The following is a 15165-nucleotide window of genomic DNA, read 5'->3' as shown; positions in this document are numbered from 1 at the left end:
AGGCAGCACTCGCATCATCAATTTTACGAGCACCGAGCTCCATGTTAACTTATCAGTATAAAGCTGACGAACTAATTTCAAACCTATGTCTGGGCTATGACTACCCACTTATAGCATCCCAATGTTGACTACATAATGTAACTGAATTTGCAAAGAAGTGACACAAAATACTCCTTACAACACAAAGAAATGTCATTTTCCAAGGGAAGAAAGATTCATTTGTTGAAACACAGACCGCACGAAAAAATGATGTGACGCAACATACATACGATGTTCATTTCACACTGTATAAACAAATAAGTACCTTTATATAACTTGAAGGAGCAGAACCATGTAATCCTTAATAACCAGATTGACATACTGAAAGACTGGCATGTATTTTATTCAAAGTCCAAATTCAAGCTTCACAGCTAATTTGTGTTGTTAATTGTTATTACTGATGAACCAATAAAAAGATGAACACATGAAAGAACGTTTTGACCACGGAAATTTTATATTCTAGGAGAATGAATGCACTTTAAGAATCCAACACAATGCTTTAAGCTACAGGTTGCATGGTCCCCTATAGTGAACTACAAAATAGACGCATCAATCAAAAACAGGGTACATAAGACAGATACTCCCCAAACATAATTTCAAATTCTCTACTCTCTTTAAAGATAAAGTCTGTATGCTGAAAAATAACATAGGATAATCAAAACTATGAGCTATCCTGAAACATTTGTGTGACACTGGAAAATATCAGCAAGGACATACAGATTTTCACAAGTCAAGATCAAATTCTGTGCATATTCCTTTTTATTTTTAATAAGGGGATGAAAAGGCGTCTAGAAGAACGCGCAGACTGGATATAAGAGTCAACTTGTATTTGACAACAAAGTTAAAGGTAGCCTAGGCAAAATATAGACTAGATAGGAGAGGATACAGACCCTTTTCAAGCACTACCGAATATTCAACTTGATTGAGACTATTGAAGCTATAAAGAAGCTTCAGTCTACAAGGAGCACCTGTCTACATACGTGCTGCATATGTTTTTAATCTACAATGTCTGACTAACCATTTTGGTCTAAAAGGTATGGGAGCATGAAAATCACAGAAAGCTTCACCATTGATAATTTGATTTTGAGGCTATTGCCACCAAAATGACATTGTTAATAAATATAGACAGATGAAGAACGTTTGATTTGGAGGTAATTCTAAATTTATCCACTACTTAACCACAACACAAGGGAAATCTATTCATCACACTACAAAACCAAAACAAATTCCTAGCAGAAAGGACAAAACAAATACAACTATAGCCGAACAAGATTGGGACATTATAGATAGTGCACTGTCACCATTTCCATTTGACATGAAGTGCAGACATAGCATTTCAGTTTTATAATTCCATAAATGATGGGGAAGAAAGGCAAAAAAATGAGAAAGGAGAAGAAACTCAACAGCAAAGATATGGAAAACTTTCAAAGCAACAACGACAACAACATACCCAGTGAAATCCCACAATGTGGGGTCTGGGGAGGGTAAAGTGTAGAAGATAGGGAGGCTGTTTCCGGAAGACCCTCGGCTCAAGAGAAAACACGACGAGAAAAGGTCAGATACGTACACGCAGTTCAAAGCAAAATGAAAAATGAAACTAAAGAAAGCGAAAAAGTCATGATAGAGTCGAGAAAAGGAAGCGAGAGCTACCACAGATAAATAAAGATAATCGAAGTACAAGAAACAACATATAGTAGCAAGAATCAAAGGACAATAGACTATAAATCAAAACTGCGACTACCTACTAGCCCTCTACCCTAATCTGAGTCCTCCATAACCTCCTATCTAAGGTCATGTCCTCGTGAGTTCTTGAATCGCACCATGTCCCGTCTAAGCACCTCTCTCCAACACTTCTTCGCCTCTACCTCTGCCTTCGAAACCATCCATAGCTAACCTCTCACACCTCCCGCCTCGGGGGCACCGTGTCTCTCCTCCTCACATGCCCAAACCATCTCAGTCTCGCTTCCCGCATCTTGTCCTCCACTGATACCATTCCCACCTTATCTCGGAGAACTTTCAAAGCATTAATGCATAATTTAAAACTAATGGAATCAATTAGAAAATATAACTAGAAATCAGACGATAAATAACTGAGATAGTGTATGTTAGTGGGTTCCATATATATTGCATTCACAAAACTCTACATCCATTCATGATTGACAATGACAGCATACACAGCACCTATCAACAACTGGTGAAAGATGGAAGTATAATGTTCACAACACTAATTCTACTAAAACTCATAGTCTTAAGTTCCACGATCTAATATATGTTGAAACAGGGGGACAATTCATTCAGCACCTGTATCCTCTACAGATTTCTTATACTCTGGCTTCAATTCATACGTTCCTTGGTTTGTTCCTCTTTTATTGTACACACAAAGCTCATTCAGTATCTCTTTCAAAAATTGCTGCAAAACAAGTAAAATAATTAGATACAAAATCATGTGGTAAGGAGAAAGAAATGCAACCAAGCAGCACCAAAAGGAAATATAATCATTTTTTCCTGTTGTTGTCGTCCCTGATAAAGAGGGCAAAGTGGACATATATGAGGAAACATGGAAACGAAATTATGTGATGTGACTTGGACGATAAGAGCTATTGCCGTGAATCTCACACTTCCCCCAAGACAAAACAATGAATATTAACCAAAAGACGAGTCAAAAAGTGTCTGAAAATTGATAACAGCATAGACATCCTGATCAGACAACTTACCGCAGGTTGATCCGTCTCTTGCACTAACTGCTTCAAAGTCCAATTAGGTTGTCTTTCAAAAAGCTTAAACATGATATCCTCCAGTTCGCCACGGTCCCTTCTAGTTCTCTTGACTTCCGGCCCCTTAACAGGGGCTGCTTTCTTCTTATCCTGCATGGGAACAATGGATTTGAAAAGGCTACTCATTTTTTCAATCACTTTCTCACAGAGATTAGAAAAGATCATGGAAAATAATTGTTCCATCACAACTGACTACAGTGAGCCAAGCTGGTAAAGTACTCTGACAGAAAGTCACACATAATGAGACTTCAAGGAGGTCAAAAGCGTAATAATGAGAGTGTATGTATCCCAATTGTATGCTCTATCATACTATGGATAAGGTCATGAAAACATGTCTGTACCAAGAAGGCATTTACTAAAGTTACAACTTAGTAAATTGCAGTATGTTAAATCATATACATTATATGACCAGAAAGAACCTATGAAAAGACACAACATTCCAAAATGAATCCGTAATTAGCTTTAAGTCTAAAGACAGATGTATATCTTCCGTGAATGCAAAGTATAAAGCAACCAGCATTTGAAAATTGGAATGACATCATGGAGAAACGTCAAAAGTTGTCATGTTGGAAGAGTAAGCATCTGTCACTTGGGGATAGGCTTGTACTAATCAACAGTGTCCCTACCCACCTACACTATGTCTTTGTTCCCTTTGCCAGCTTCAATAGCGAAGAAAATGGATAAACAAAGAAGAAATTTTCTGTGGCAAGGGAGTAGAGAAAGAAAAACTTTCAATCTGGTAAAGTGGGCAACAGTCACTACTGATACGAAGTCAGGGAACATGCCGTCAAGGATTTGAGGGCTCAAAGTATCAGTTTGCAACCCAAATCGCTTTGGAGATTTAACAAGGAGGAAGGGGCTTTACGGAAGAATATAATAGTAACTTTTTTTATCGTTTGGAATGTAATAGTAATTAAATATGGACTCTCAATCCTTGGATCACGGAAACAGCCACATTTCCCCAACACATGTGGTATCTGGAACACAAGAGTGCTAATTGAGACTCTTTTCAATCCAAGACCTCTATAGTAACGGAGATGGCAGGAAAATGAGGTTTTGGTTTGATATTTGGTCTGGCCAGTCAACTCTGAACGAGCAGTACCCAAATTTAAACAGTGTCGCACAAAATTCTGAACCATCAGTCTCAGATTACTGGAATGATCAAGGCTGGAACATAGTATTCAGGCGCAATATCAAGTATCAACGAGGAAATGGACAGCCTATAGCCTATGCTCACGACTTCTCAGTCTGCACAGGACCCTCCCGTTCTTCCCAGGAATGACTATAAGGTGGAAACAGGATTCTAATGGCAAGTTTTATGTTAAATCATGCTACCAATAGTTGAAGACCCAATGTTGTTGAAAAGTGACCTTGGAAATGTATCTGGAGGACTAGGCCCCCCTTACTTTCACGCCCCCAAAACTAGTTACCCTTTATACCCATTGTAGCTTTTGTAGGTAACTGTCTCTTTTTTCTTCTTTCCTTTTCTTTTTTGTTTTTTTCTCCTTTTTTGTTCATTTATTTTTTTTCCCAAATCATACTATTTTTATTTTCTTTTTCACCATAATCATTCCATATTTAATTCTAGCTCCTTTCTTTTCGTTTTTTTTTTTTTTCTTTCTATTTTCTTTTTTTTATTTCTTTATTTCTCGTTCCTTTTTTTAATTTCATTTATTTTTTTTCTTTTTTATCTCCATAATCTAATTTCTTTCACCTTTTTTCCTATTTTTATTTATTCTTTCTTTTTAAAATTCTGTTGATTTTCAGTGACCTTTTTCTCCTTTTCTAATTTCATTTTTTTCAAATTATTTTTTTTCTTTATTTCCTTTTTTTTTTTCATAATCTAATTCTACACACTTTTGGCTTCTTTATTTTTATTTTTTTTCTTTTTTCTATCAATAAAAAGGAAAACTGATATATTATGTTTTTCTTTTTTAATATCTCAAAAAACAATTTATTCTAGCATATAGTATATCAAATCAGTAGCAGTTGAAGTATACTGTTGCAGTATACTATGATACCAACATGGTATATATCATATATTGACAAGGTATCATATAGGACTGGCGGTTCATTCCTTCAAGAAAAACACTTAGTCCTCTATGATACCAACCTGGTATTTATCATATACTGACAGAATATCATAGAGGACTGATTCATCCCTTCAAGAAAAACACAACTCAATCCTCTATGATACCCACAAGGTATATATCATATACTGACAGGGTATCATAGAATATTGATTCATTCCTTCAAATAATACTACTTAGTCTTCTATGATACTCACATGGTATATCATATACTAACAAGGTATCATGCAGGACTGACAGTTCACTCCTTCAAGAACAGTCCTCTATGATACCAACCTGATATATATCATATACTGATATGGTATAATAGATGACAGATTCATTCCAACACTACTCAGTCCTCTATGATGCCCACATAGTATATATATCATATACTGACCGGGTATTATAGAGGAATGGTCGTTTCTTCAAGAAAAACACTCCTCAATCCTCTATGATACGCAAATGGTATATACCATATATAGTATATTGACAAGGTATCATAGAGGACTGGTTCATTCCTTTAAGAAAAAACAGAACTCAATCCTCTATGATACCCACATGGTATATATCATACACTGACAGGGTATCATGGATGACTGACCCACATGATATATCATATACTCGCAAGATATCATAGAGGACTGATTCATTCATTCAAAAAAAAAAAAAAAAAAAAAAAAAAAGCTCAGTCATCTATGATACCCACATGATATATATCATATACTGGCAGGGTATCATAAAGAATGATTGATTGCTTAAAAATAAAAAACACTTCTCAGTCCTCTATAATACTCGCATGGTATATATCATATATTGACAAAGTATCAAGAGGACTATATATCATATATTGACAAAGTATCAAGAGGACTTGTTCATTCCTTCACAAAAGAGATCAATCCTCTATGATACCAACCTGATATATATCATATACTGAAAGGGTATCATAGAGGACTAGTTTATTCCTTCAAGAAAAAACACTCTTCAGTCCTCTATGATACTCACATTTCTTCAAAAAAGGGCTTAGTCCTTTATGCTACCAACCTGATAGATATCATATAGTAACAGTATATCATAGAGGACAAACCCATCTTCAAAAAAAAAGCTCATCAATCCTCATATACTCAATAGTATATATCATACACTACCATGCTATTATAAAAATATATTAACTATTAATTTAGATTTTTATAAATAAGTTAGTGACTTTAGTATTTTTCTTAATTACTTCTTGTTGTAACAACGACGACAACATTCCCAGTGAAATCCCACAAAGTGGTGAATCACTTCTTGTTGTAATCTAATTATTTAATTTTACTATAATTTTATTAGTCTAAAAATAATTAGCTAATATTTTTATCTTTATATTATATTTTTATCACTAAAAAGAAAAATACTAAATAAAAAAGGACAAAAAAATTATAAAAAGAAGTAAAACTAACCAAATAAAGAAAAAAAATTAAAGAAAAGGAGGACAAAAGAAAGTAGAAAACATTTATGACTACCACTATACATTTACAGCCAACTCCAAAAGGAAAAAAAAATTAAAAGAAGTTAAACTAACAAAAAGAGAAAAAAAGAATACATTTCCCCAAGGCTGGAATTTGATTTTCAGAAGACTTCTAAATGATTGGGAAATAGCATGGGTAGCAGAACTATTGACAGTAATTGGTGGATTTCAAGGAACTACTGACATGGAAGCATAATCAAGATGGACTGTTCTCTGTGAACAGATTGTACAACAAGGGTTTGACTGAAATTTCAGGGAGGACACCAGGACCTTGGAAATCCATTTGGAAGAGTGTGGCACCAACTAAGGTGAAGTGTTTCACCTGGCTGGTAGCTTGGAGAGCCTGCTTGACTCATGAAGCACTGCAGAAAAGAGGAATAAACATTGCTTCAAGATGCACATTATGCAAGGAGGCCTTAGAGACAAACAATCACCTTTTCCTTCATTGTAAAGTTACGGCACAAGTCTGGGCATTGTTCATTAATTTGGCTAAGGTGAACTGGACTATGCCTGAACACACTGCAGACCTTCTAAGCTGTTGGATAAGAAGGGGAGGGAGCAAGAGTCAGAAGATTTGGTGGAAAACAGTTCCTGCCTGCATCTGGTGGAACATTTGGAAGGAAAGAAATGACAGAATTTTTAAAGGCAGAGAAAGTTCATTGCAGAAGATCCAATGGAAGGTCTTTACTTCATTAAGTTTTTGGTGTAAAGAACAATATGTAGAAGAGGAAGTTCAGTTAGTGGACTTTTTAGGATTACTGTAAGTATTTCTCTTTCAGTAAAATGTAAATTTTTGGAGGTGGCCAGCATACCCTTAATGCTGAGGAATACAAAATTACCAGTTTCAAAAAAAAAAAAAAAAGAAGGTAAAAACAAAATAAGGAAACAAGTACAGTTGCTACACTTTACAGCTAATTAAGGTTATAGCTAAGGACAAAAACGGCTGACACAGTGGAAAGAGAAAAGGAACATTTGAGATGGGTATTTCGGGTAAATTCTTTGACTTTGTAGGTATTTCAGGTAATTAGTTACTAGAGGAGCAATTTCGGGTAAATAGTTTGCTTTAAATGGGTAACTGGTAAAGTTGCTGCCATGTGACCAGGAGGTCACGGGTTCGAGCCGTGGAAACAGCCACTTGCAGAAATGCAAGGTAAGGCTGCGTACAATAGACCCTTGTGGTCCAGCCCTCCCCGGACCCCGCGCATAGCGGGAGCTTAGTGCACCGGGCTACCCTTTAGTTTGCTTGAAATGGGTAGTTTGTGTTGTTTTCCCAAAGTTAATTGCTTTACCTGGTTGGTGGCCAAAGAAGCGTTTCAAACACATGAAAACCTTCAAAAACGGGGAATAAATATATGCAGTAGATGCTGCCTGTGTTAAAAGGAGAATGAAGATGTCAATCACTTATTTGTCCATTGTTCGTTCATCCCATATATCTAGAGCTTCTTTCTTAACATTCTAGGAGTCACTTTGGACAATGCCGAGGACAACATAGAAGCTTCTACAGTGCTACAACTTTACCAGTTTCCAAAAAAAAAAAAAAAGAGAACTTCTACAGTGCTTGCATCTAGAAGGAATAGGAAAGACAAAGAGATGGGATACCATCTCTGTAGTGATTTGGTGGATTGTCTAGAGGAGAGGAATGCGAGAATTTTTTTAAAGCAAAAATGGAATATGTACTTAGCATTAAGTACATATGTACATCTTCCTTGTTTTTTTTGTGCAACATGGGTATTGCTAATAATATAGATACCATGGTTGACTTTTAAGTGTTTTACACAATCTGCAGTTGTACTTCCATCTCGTAAATACTTTACACCTACTTGATGCTAATTATTAATGAATTACATTTACCAATCAAAAAGAAAAAAGCTGTGTATAAAAGGAAAGGCAAGATTTCTACATGTTTAAAAGGAATAGATGATGGTCCGTATACCTTAGAACTGGACGCAATCATGCCGAGCATCCCAGGCATGGGCCTCATATTGACTCCACGATCATTATCAATGACCTGACTTTGCAGTAAATTTAATCAAAACACAGAAAGACAGTGTGAATTTATCAGAAAAGCGATCAAATAATAGGAGATTTGCCTGTATTTGTCTGTTCTTGATCATTGACTTATTTGTCCTTTCACGACACATTTTCCTGTACTCCTCCATGTTACGAGTGTGAGGTGTCATATCAAACTTATGTTCAACCTTTCCTTCCATGGTAACTCTTCCTTCAGAAAGAACAACAATTCGGAGAAGAGAGGGTGACACAATGAATTAGGTAAAGCAAACTAAATCATGAGTTTACTGGTACGTTTTTCAGTTGTAAAAGCTTAAAACAAAAACCAGCCAATTCCTCAATATTACGATACTGATAATGTAAGGAAAGAAAAAATGTAGACTGTTAATAAAGTTTATTGTGCAAAATACAATTGCATAGTTTTCAAATTATTCCAAAGTTATATATTCATGACATTGCAGAACGAAATGAATCTATAATTTAAAACACAAAATTGATATAAACATAGAATTTCATTATCTAGTCAAATAATGAAGGAGAAGTGAACAAAGAGGCAAAGGAAAGAAAAAAGAACAAGAAAAGCAGAGCCAATGAAAAGGAATAAAAAACGTGGAGGCTACAGTGAGAAGTAGCCAATAGATTTTCAAGGAAATTAAGCCTCTTATATCCTTTTAAAGATACTCGGTTATTCAGATAAACATTCATGAGTAGGAAAACAATCTAAGCGATCAACCCAAAACCTTAGACCAAGAGTAAGAGTGACCCAAGCCCTTTACATGCCCCTTTGGATGCACCTGCATATCTTACGTGGGACTTTTAAATAACTCAACGCACTTTAATGCAGACCTAAAAGTGTGAGAATTATTAAAGGTTGATTGTGATATGACATGAAAGAATCTAAGCTTCCAATGTAAAATATCTTAAAGCAACGGGTGGAGTAGCCCAATAATTTTAGAGATCCCTCTGGATGCCTTTTTATACATGATGTGGGTTTTTTGGATAACCCAACAAACAATAGAATCCTGATATCAGTACCAAACCAATTGCTAGCAAATAGATAACTAAAATCTCCAATTGAACCTGATAGGGCAAATGGAGGAGCCTAGTCAGAAGCAGAAATATACAGTTTCGAGACCAAGATAATTCAAAGAACTTGTACTGGTCCTTCAGTTCACTAGGGCACATAAACTTATTAACATTTGAAAACAAAAAGGAAGCAATCACCAGATTTAACTCCCTAAAAAACAATGCACAATTGCACATCACCTAGGTAAGAACAACAGAAATCTTCATCAAACCTTCTCATGACTTTGTAAAATGTAAGTAATAGCGCCAAGATACTTACCTTGATCTGTCTCTGAGAGCACACACATTGGAACAAAGTCTTGGAACATATTCAAGGAGTAACTTTTCGGCATATTCCCCACGTTGTTTCCACCCATCTCCATAGTGAACTGTATATCATAAAGATGTCAGAAGGATAAAGAATGATTGCGAACATCTCTCTTTTTAAGATAAAACTGTGATGAAGATGCATATAAGCAATGGGTGCACATGCACCCACCGCATGGAACTCAGACTACATACTTGTAAAAGAGGTGAAAGGTTTCAGTGTCAGACTAAATATATGTACACAGAAAATTTTAAGCAACTATTTATCGAAATATGTGTCTACATTAAGAGTGTTGGACTGCCTCATGCTAGTACTCTACATATGCATATAGAAAGCCTTTTATAAAGAATTAAAAAAATGTGTTGTGTATATATATTAGGAGGTACGTTCACAGACTTTAAGGGTGTACCTGGAAAATGTCTTCCAATCTTCTCATGTTTGGTTAAACGTTTTATCTAGGAAAACAAGTTCCTAAAAATGAGGAAAAGGACTTCTCTAATGAAAGTAAGGGAAACAAGTTCCATAACTAACATTCCAAGTTCAGTGTCTCCTCCTTACCCACCCACCCAACGCCCCCAACCGCCCACCACCCCCGAACCCCCACTCCCCACCCCATAGTGTTTTGCTAGAGTACATATAAATGCTCTTGGGATAATATTTGTTTTGCTTACTTGACAAACACTAGAAAATAAGGACCCGTTTGGACATGATTTGAAATCATGATGATTTGAAGTTGAAGTTCTGTTTGGACAAGCAATTTGGATTTCTGAAGTCGTATTTTTTCTTATAGACATAAAAACCCCACAAGTTGTGAAACCATCAAAACTTTCCCAATTCTTATACAATCTTACCAAATGAGCAAGTCATAATTCATAACAAAATTAATACACAACTAGAGGGCCTTTCTAAAAAATACAACATCAATTGATCAAACTTAAGTTCAATAAAATGGAAAATTGAACATGAGTTGTAGTGTAACTACTCTTTAATATAATCCTTCCACGTGGTTGGTAAGAGGAAATTTGTTATAAATATACTACCAACTTGTAGATCTTTTCATATTTGATTTAAATGGTTGGTAAACATATTGCTAAATATATCTACCAACTTATGGATCTATTTTTACAAAATATAAACTTATGGATCAACTTTTACATTCAAAAAAATTTGAAATCCCAAATCATGCCTCTTTGGATGATTTGGGATTTCATCTCATAAGATGAAATCGCATGTCCAAACGCCTACTAAGTAAGAAACCTCTTGTTTTCCAAGAAAACATTATTTTTCATACCAAACACACCCGAAACCCTGAATTCACAACCGAGATGCAGGATCATATTCCACAAGAATTGGCACTATAACATATAAAGTTTATTGCATAATATAACCTATATAGGTTAAACCTTCCTAACAACAATGAAGAAACAAACATAACAGAAAGCACAAATACGAATAAAGCTCCAACTATTATCTCTTGATAGTTATAATAGACAAGAAAAAGAAGAGAAAACTCGATTTCCTATCAATGCATACATCTCAAATAAACTCCTCGAATATATCATCGACTTTCAGATAGCCTAATTCTCCTAATTTTTTGGGAAATTTTCAAAAATATACAGCCCAGCATAAACTATTACGCCACGTAGCTCAATACACAATATTACACGACACTATACCCGGGGGAAAAGCAACAACTACACACCCAGTGTAATCCCACTAAGTGGGGTCTGGGGAGGGTAGAGTATACGCAGACCTTACCCCTACCTTGGAAGGTAGAGAGGTCGTTTCCGATAGACCCTCAGCTCAAAGAAAAACAAACCAAAGCAGTCGGGAAAAAGAAATGACAAAAGTAATGGCAAAATACAGTATAAAGCATGACAAAGCAGTCTGAAAAAAGGGACAATACCATAACTACCACAAAATCATACGATAATCGAATTACAAGAAACACAGAAAACAGTAATTAAGAGCAAGAAACTACAAGAATAATACTACAACTACAAGTATGAAAGGAGAAGCATGACAACGCTCAACTACCTACTAGCCTTCTACCCTAATCCGTATCCTCCATAACCTCCTATCTAAGGTTATACACAAATATGGGCTAAACCGGGTAACAAACTCAAAATATGGGCTACGTGGTGTAAATATTTTCTCCCAGTAGACACAGAGCATAATTTTCCCTAATTTTTATACTACATACCTACCGTTTTGTTTCAGAAAAATTATGAAATTAATGTCTGAATTCTAACAGAAAATACTAATAACACATAAAACTATGAGACAGGATCAATTATGGAAGCTGAATTTGTTCTCCTTTCTGAGGTTGGAAGGTTCTAGAAGAGATAAAAGGGAGCTTAGCTCCAACTATTAGCTCTGATAGTTATAATAGTTAAAGAAAAGAAGAGAAAACTCAATTCCAGATCAAAGCATACATATCAGATAAACTCCTCGAAAATATCATCAACTTTCAGATGATTTTTATACATACCTACCGTTTTGTTTCAGAAAAATTAAGCAATTAATGTCCAAATTCTAAAAAAAAAAAAAAAAAAAAAAACTAATAATGATGCAATATGAATTTGGGAGCTATAATAAGGGTGAGCTAATGCTTGGGGTGGCTGTACCGGGTGCAATTGGTGCAGTACATAGCTGTCGGAAACTTGATCTTTGGAAGGGAGACACAAGTTCCATTAGTTATATTCGGACCCTTAAGTTTAGTTATTTAAATTATGCATTTACCCCAATTCTTATTGTAATAAGTTTCTTTTAGACCCATTAGCTAGCTAGCTAGGGTTCCTTAGCATACATTCTGTTGGTGTAAGCATTTTAGAGTTTATCAATGAAAATCATCTTTTAGCTCTATCTAGAATAGCTTACCTTAGGTTACTTTTAGTTGTAGATTTTAGCTCAAAATCCATTCTGCACCAAACAACACTTAAAACTACGAGACAGGATCGATTATAGAAGAGATAAAAGAGAAAGAGAGAGACAGGGTGTGCGGATAGTTACTTGTAGAGCAGAAGAGTCATCGGAACGAAGAGGATCAACTGACACTATTACTTTACCCACTTGTGGTGAATCCGATGAGGATGAAGATTGAGATTGCCATGATTTTGAGACAATTAAAGGGCACTTCATCAACCACACTGATCTGTCCCATTTTGCTGTATCCACTGTTATACTACTATTGCTATTGTTGTTGCTGTTTCCATTATCTTCATCCATCTGTTTCTATGGGTTTTGATTTCTGCTTCTCCGATTTCGAGGGCTCCTATGTCTGAATTCGGGAAAGAGGAAGACTCAAGTGGACCGATATTGAAACCCGATCCGGGTCGGACTCCAGTCCACGTTGCGACTTGAGTTTTTCATTTTTTCTTTTTTTCTTCACTGATTCTCCTTGAATTGACCGCTGCTAAAAATAACGTTCAATCCCTCCTAATTTAAGTGTATTAATTTGACTTAACACAAAGTTTAAGAAATAAAAATAAAAAATTTTAAATTTTATATAGAATTAAAGATGTGTGTATTGTACTAAAATATCATTTGAATCTTGTGTTTTAAGGATGTCTAAATTGTCAACTTACTAAATATAGAAATAGAAACTCTTTTTGAAACATATTAAAAAGTAAGACACTTAAATTGAAATGAAAGGAGTATACAACTGGATAATTTATCCGCGCTTTCCGTGGTCATTATACATTTATTGAGTATGCTTTGCTTGAATATCATCTTCAACAATATTTTTATCATTAAATTATTCAGTTGCTTTCCAAGTCAAATTATAACTCTTATCTAATACTAAATTGTTATAAAATAAAGACTATAAAGTGAATAGAGATAAGTATATAAAGAGACTAATATATTATTGGACTTTGAATCAATGTCTGGGTGAAATGAAACCGAATTTATTTCCTATTTATAGAGGAAAATAAGTCAACTGTGAGGCTTTTCAAAAGCTTTCCTGGCAAAAATTTCACTCACATGATTACAAGCTGAGGAAGCTAGCTGCCGCTTTGACAAGGCTAAAGGCACGAAAAGTCTCGCTTGAGCTACTTGTAAGCTATCTGTTTGAGTTACTTGTAACTTGACTGCTTAATTGTAAGCTTATCCAGTTGATTGTGTATTTAAATGGACATCCACAATATGGTGTATTTATAACATTCCTCCTTGGATGTTCATTAATAGATTTTGTGCCTCATTAAAACCATTTTAAAACTTTTTCAGTATAGGCAGATTGATAGATAAAAAGCTCATCTGCTAAATGTTCAATTTGCAGACCAAGACAAAGTTTTGTCTTTCCAAGATCTTTCATCTCAAATTATTTCTTTAAAAATTCAATCGCCTTTTGGAGTTCCAAAAATATTTATGTCATCAACATAAAACAAATAAGTATAACAAATTCGATAAGTTGTTTCTTAATATAAATACATTGACAAATGGCATCATTTATATAACCTTCATTTATCAAGTACTCACTGAGGCGATTATGGCGTACATGCCCTGATTGCTTCAAACCGTATAATGATCTTTGTAATCTGATTGTAAATCCTTGTGGGATTTTCATAAAAATTTCATTATCAAGTGAGCCATAAAGATAAGTTGTAACTACATCCATAAGATGTATTTCAAGCTTTTCATGCACAACTAAACTGATGAGATATCGAAATGTTATTGTCACACGCCAATCTTGGTGAGGCATGATTGGCACCCGGCACCTTACTAAGGCCGGGCGAACCAAACTGTAACTGATATCCTCTATGTCTCGGAAGATGAATGAGGCCCAGGAGGCCAACCTATAAAACATAATATCACACAAGTCTACAAGCCTTTACAGAAGTGTAACTGTAACACGGTCGGGATAGTGCCCCGGCCTACCCATACTGCATATACACAAAACTCTGACCCTAGTAACTCCAAATGACATGGAGCTTACCACGTTAGCTGGGACTCGGCAATCCTACTGGTGCAATCCTCCTGACAACATGTTCTGAATCCTACGAACATGAACGTTAGCGTCCCCCATGCAGCGGACGTCAAGATCGAAATAATGTACAGAGTATGTAAGGCATGAATAAAAGCAACAACATTGAAATAAGAGCGATTAGGGAGAAACACTCTGAACACTATGAAGAGTGTATATCATGCATGCTCATAGAATACATATACATATAGATACATATATCCGTATATCAAGCCGCTCTTTGGGGTTAACCATCATCATAACGTACCCAACTGATCAGTGGTGGGTATATCATATTTTATATATAGTGCACTCTAGTGCCGTACCCACCGATTATAGCTTGGGGTGTGTCATTATATCATATACATATACATATATAGCGCACATTAGTGTCGTACCCACCGATT

General features: G+C 35.4%; 1 protein-coding gene across 2 annotated transcripts; it reads right to left on the bottom strand.

Annotated features, from left to right (window-relative positions):
* Positions 1-2135: 2135 nt before the first annotated feature.
* On the bottom strand, positions 2136-13193 carry LOC132037815 (transcription initiation factor IIF subunit beta-like). Of its 2 annotated transcripts, XM_059428447.1 has the most exons (6): positions 12808-13182; positions 9748-9856; positions 8483-8613; positions 8326-8400; positions 2754-2903; positions 2136-2449 (listed from the first exon to the last, which is right to left on the bottom strand). In XM_059428447.1, exons 1-6 carry the CDS (start codon positions 13021-13023, stop codon positions 2330-2332), a joined length of 801 nt encoding a protein of 266 aa, XP_059284430.1. In that variant the 5' UTR covers positions 13024-13182; the 3' UTR covers positions 2136-2329. The 2 variants fall into 2 exon arrangements, with proteins under 2 accessions (XP_059284430.1, XP_059284432.1); XM_059428449.1 differs by lacking the exons at positions 2136-2449; positions 2754-2903 and adding an exon at positions 7605-7760 and having other exon boundaries at positions 12808-13193.
* Positions 13194-15165: the final 1972 nt, after the last annotated feature.

Source organism: Lycium ferocissimum, chromosome 11, assembly GCF_029784015.1.
Source record: "Lycium ferocissimum isolate CSIRO_LF1 chromosome 11, AGI_CSIRO_Lferr_CH_V1, whole genome shotgun sequence".
Classification (NCBI taxonomy): Eukaryota; Viridiplantae; Streptophyta; class Magnoliopsida; order Solanales; family Solanaceae; genus Lycium; species Lycium ferocissimum.
Note: the sequence above shows the minus strand (reverse complement) of the source record. Positions and strands in the feature narration are given on the sequence as shown.

Bases quoted from the DNA above. Each gene is read 5' to 3' on its own strand.
- LOC132037815 (XM_059428447.1), bottom strand. From the start codon at position 13,023: ATGGATGAAGATAATGGAAACAGCAACAACAATAGCAATAGTAGTATA. The intron at 8,401-8,482 runs GCAAATCTCCTA...CTGCAAAGTCAG, and splicing joins TCAAGAACAGACAAATACAG to GTCATTGATAATGATCGTGG. The intron at 2,904-8,325 runs GTATACGGACCA...GTTCCCATGCAG, and splicing joins TGATTGCGTCCAGTTCTAAG to GATAAGAAGAAAGCAGCCCC.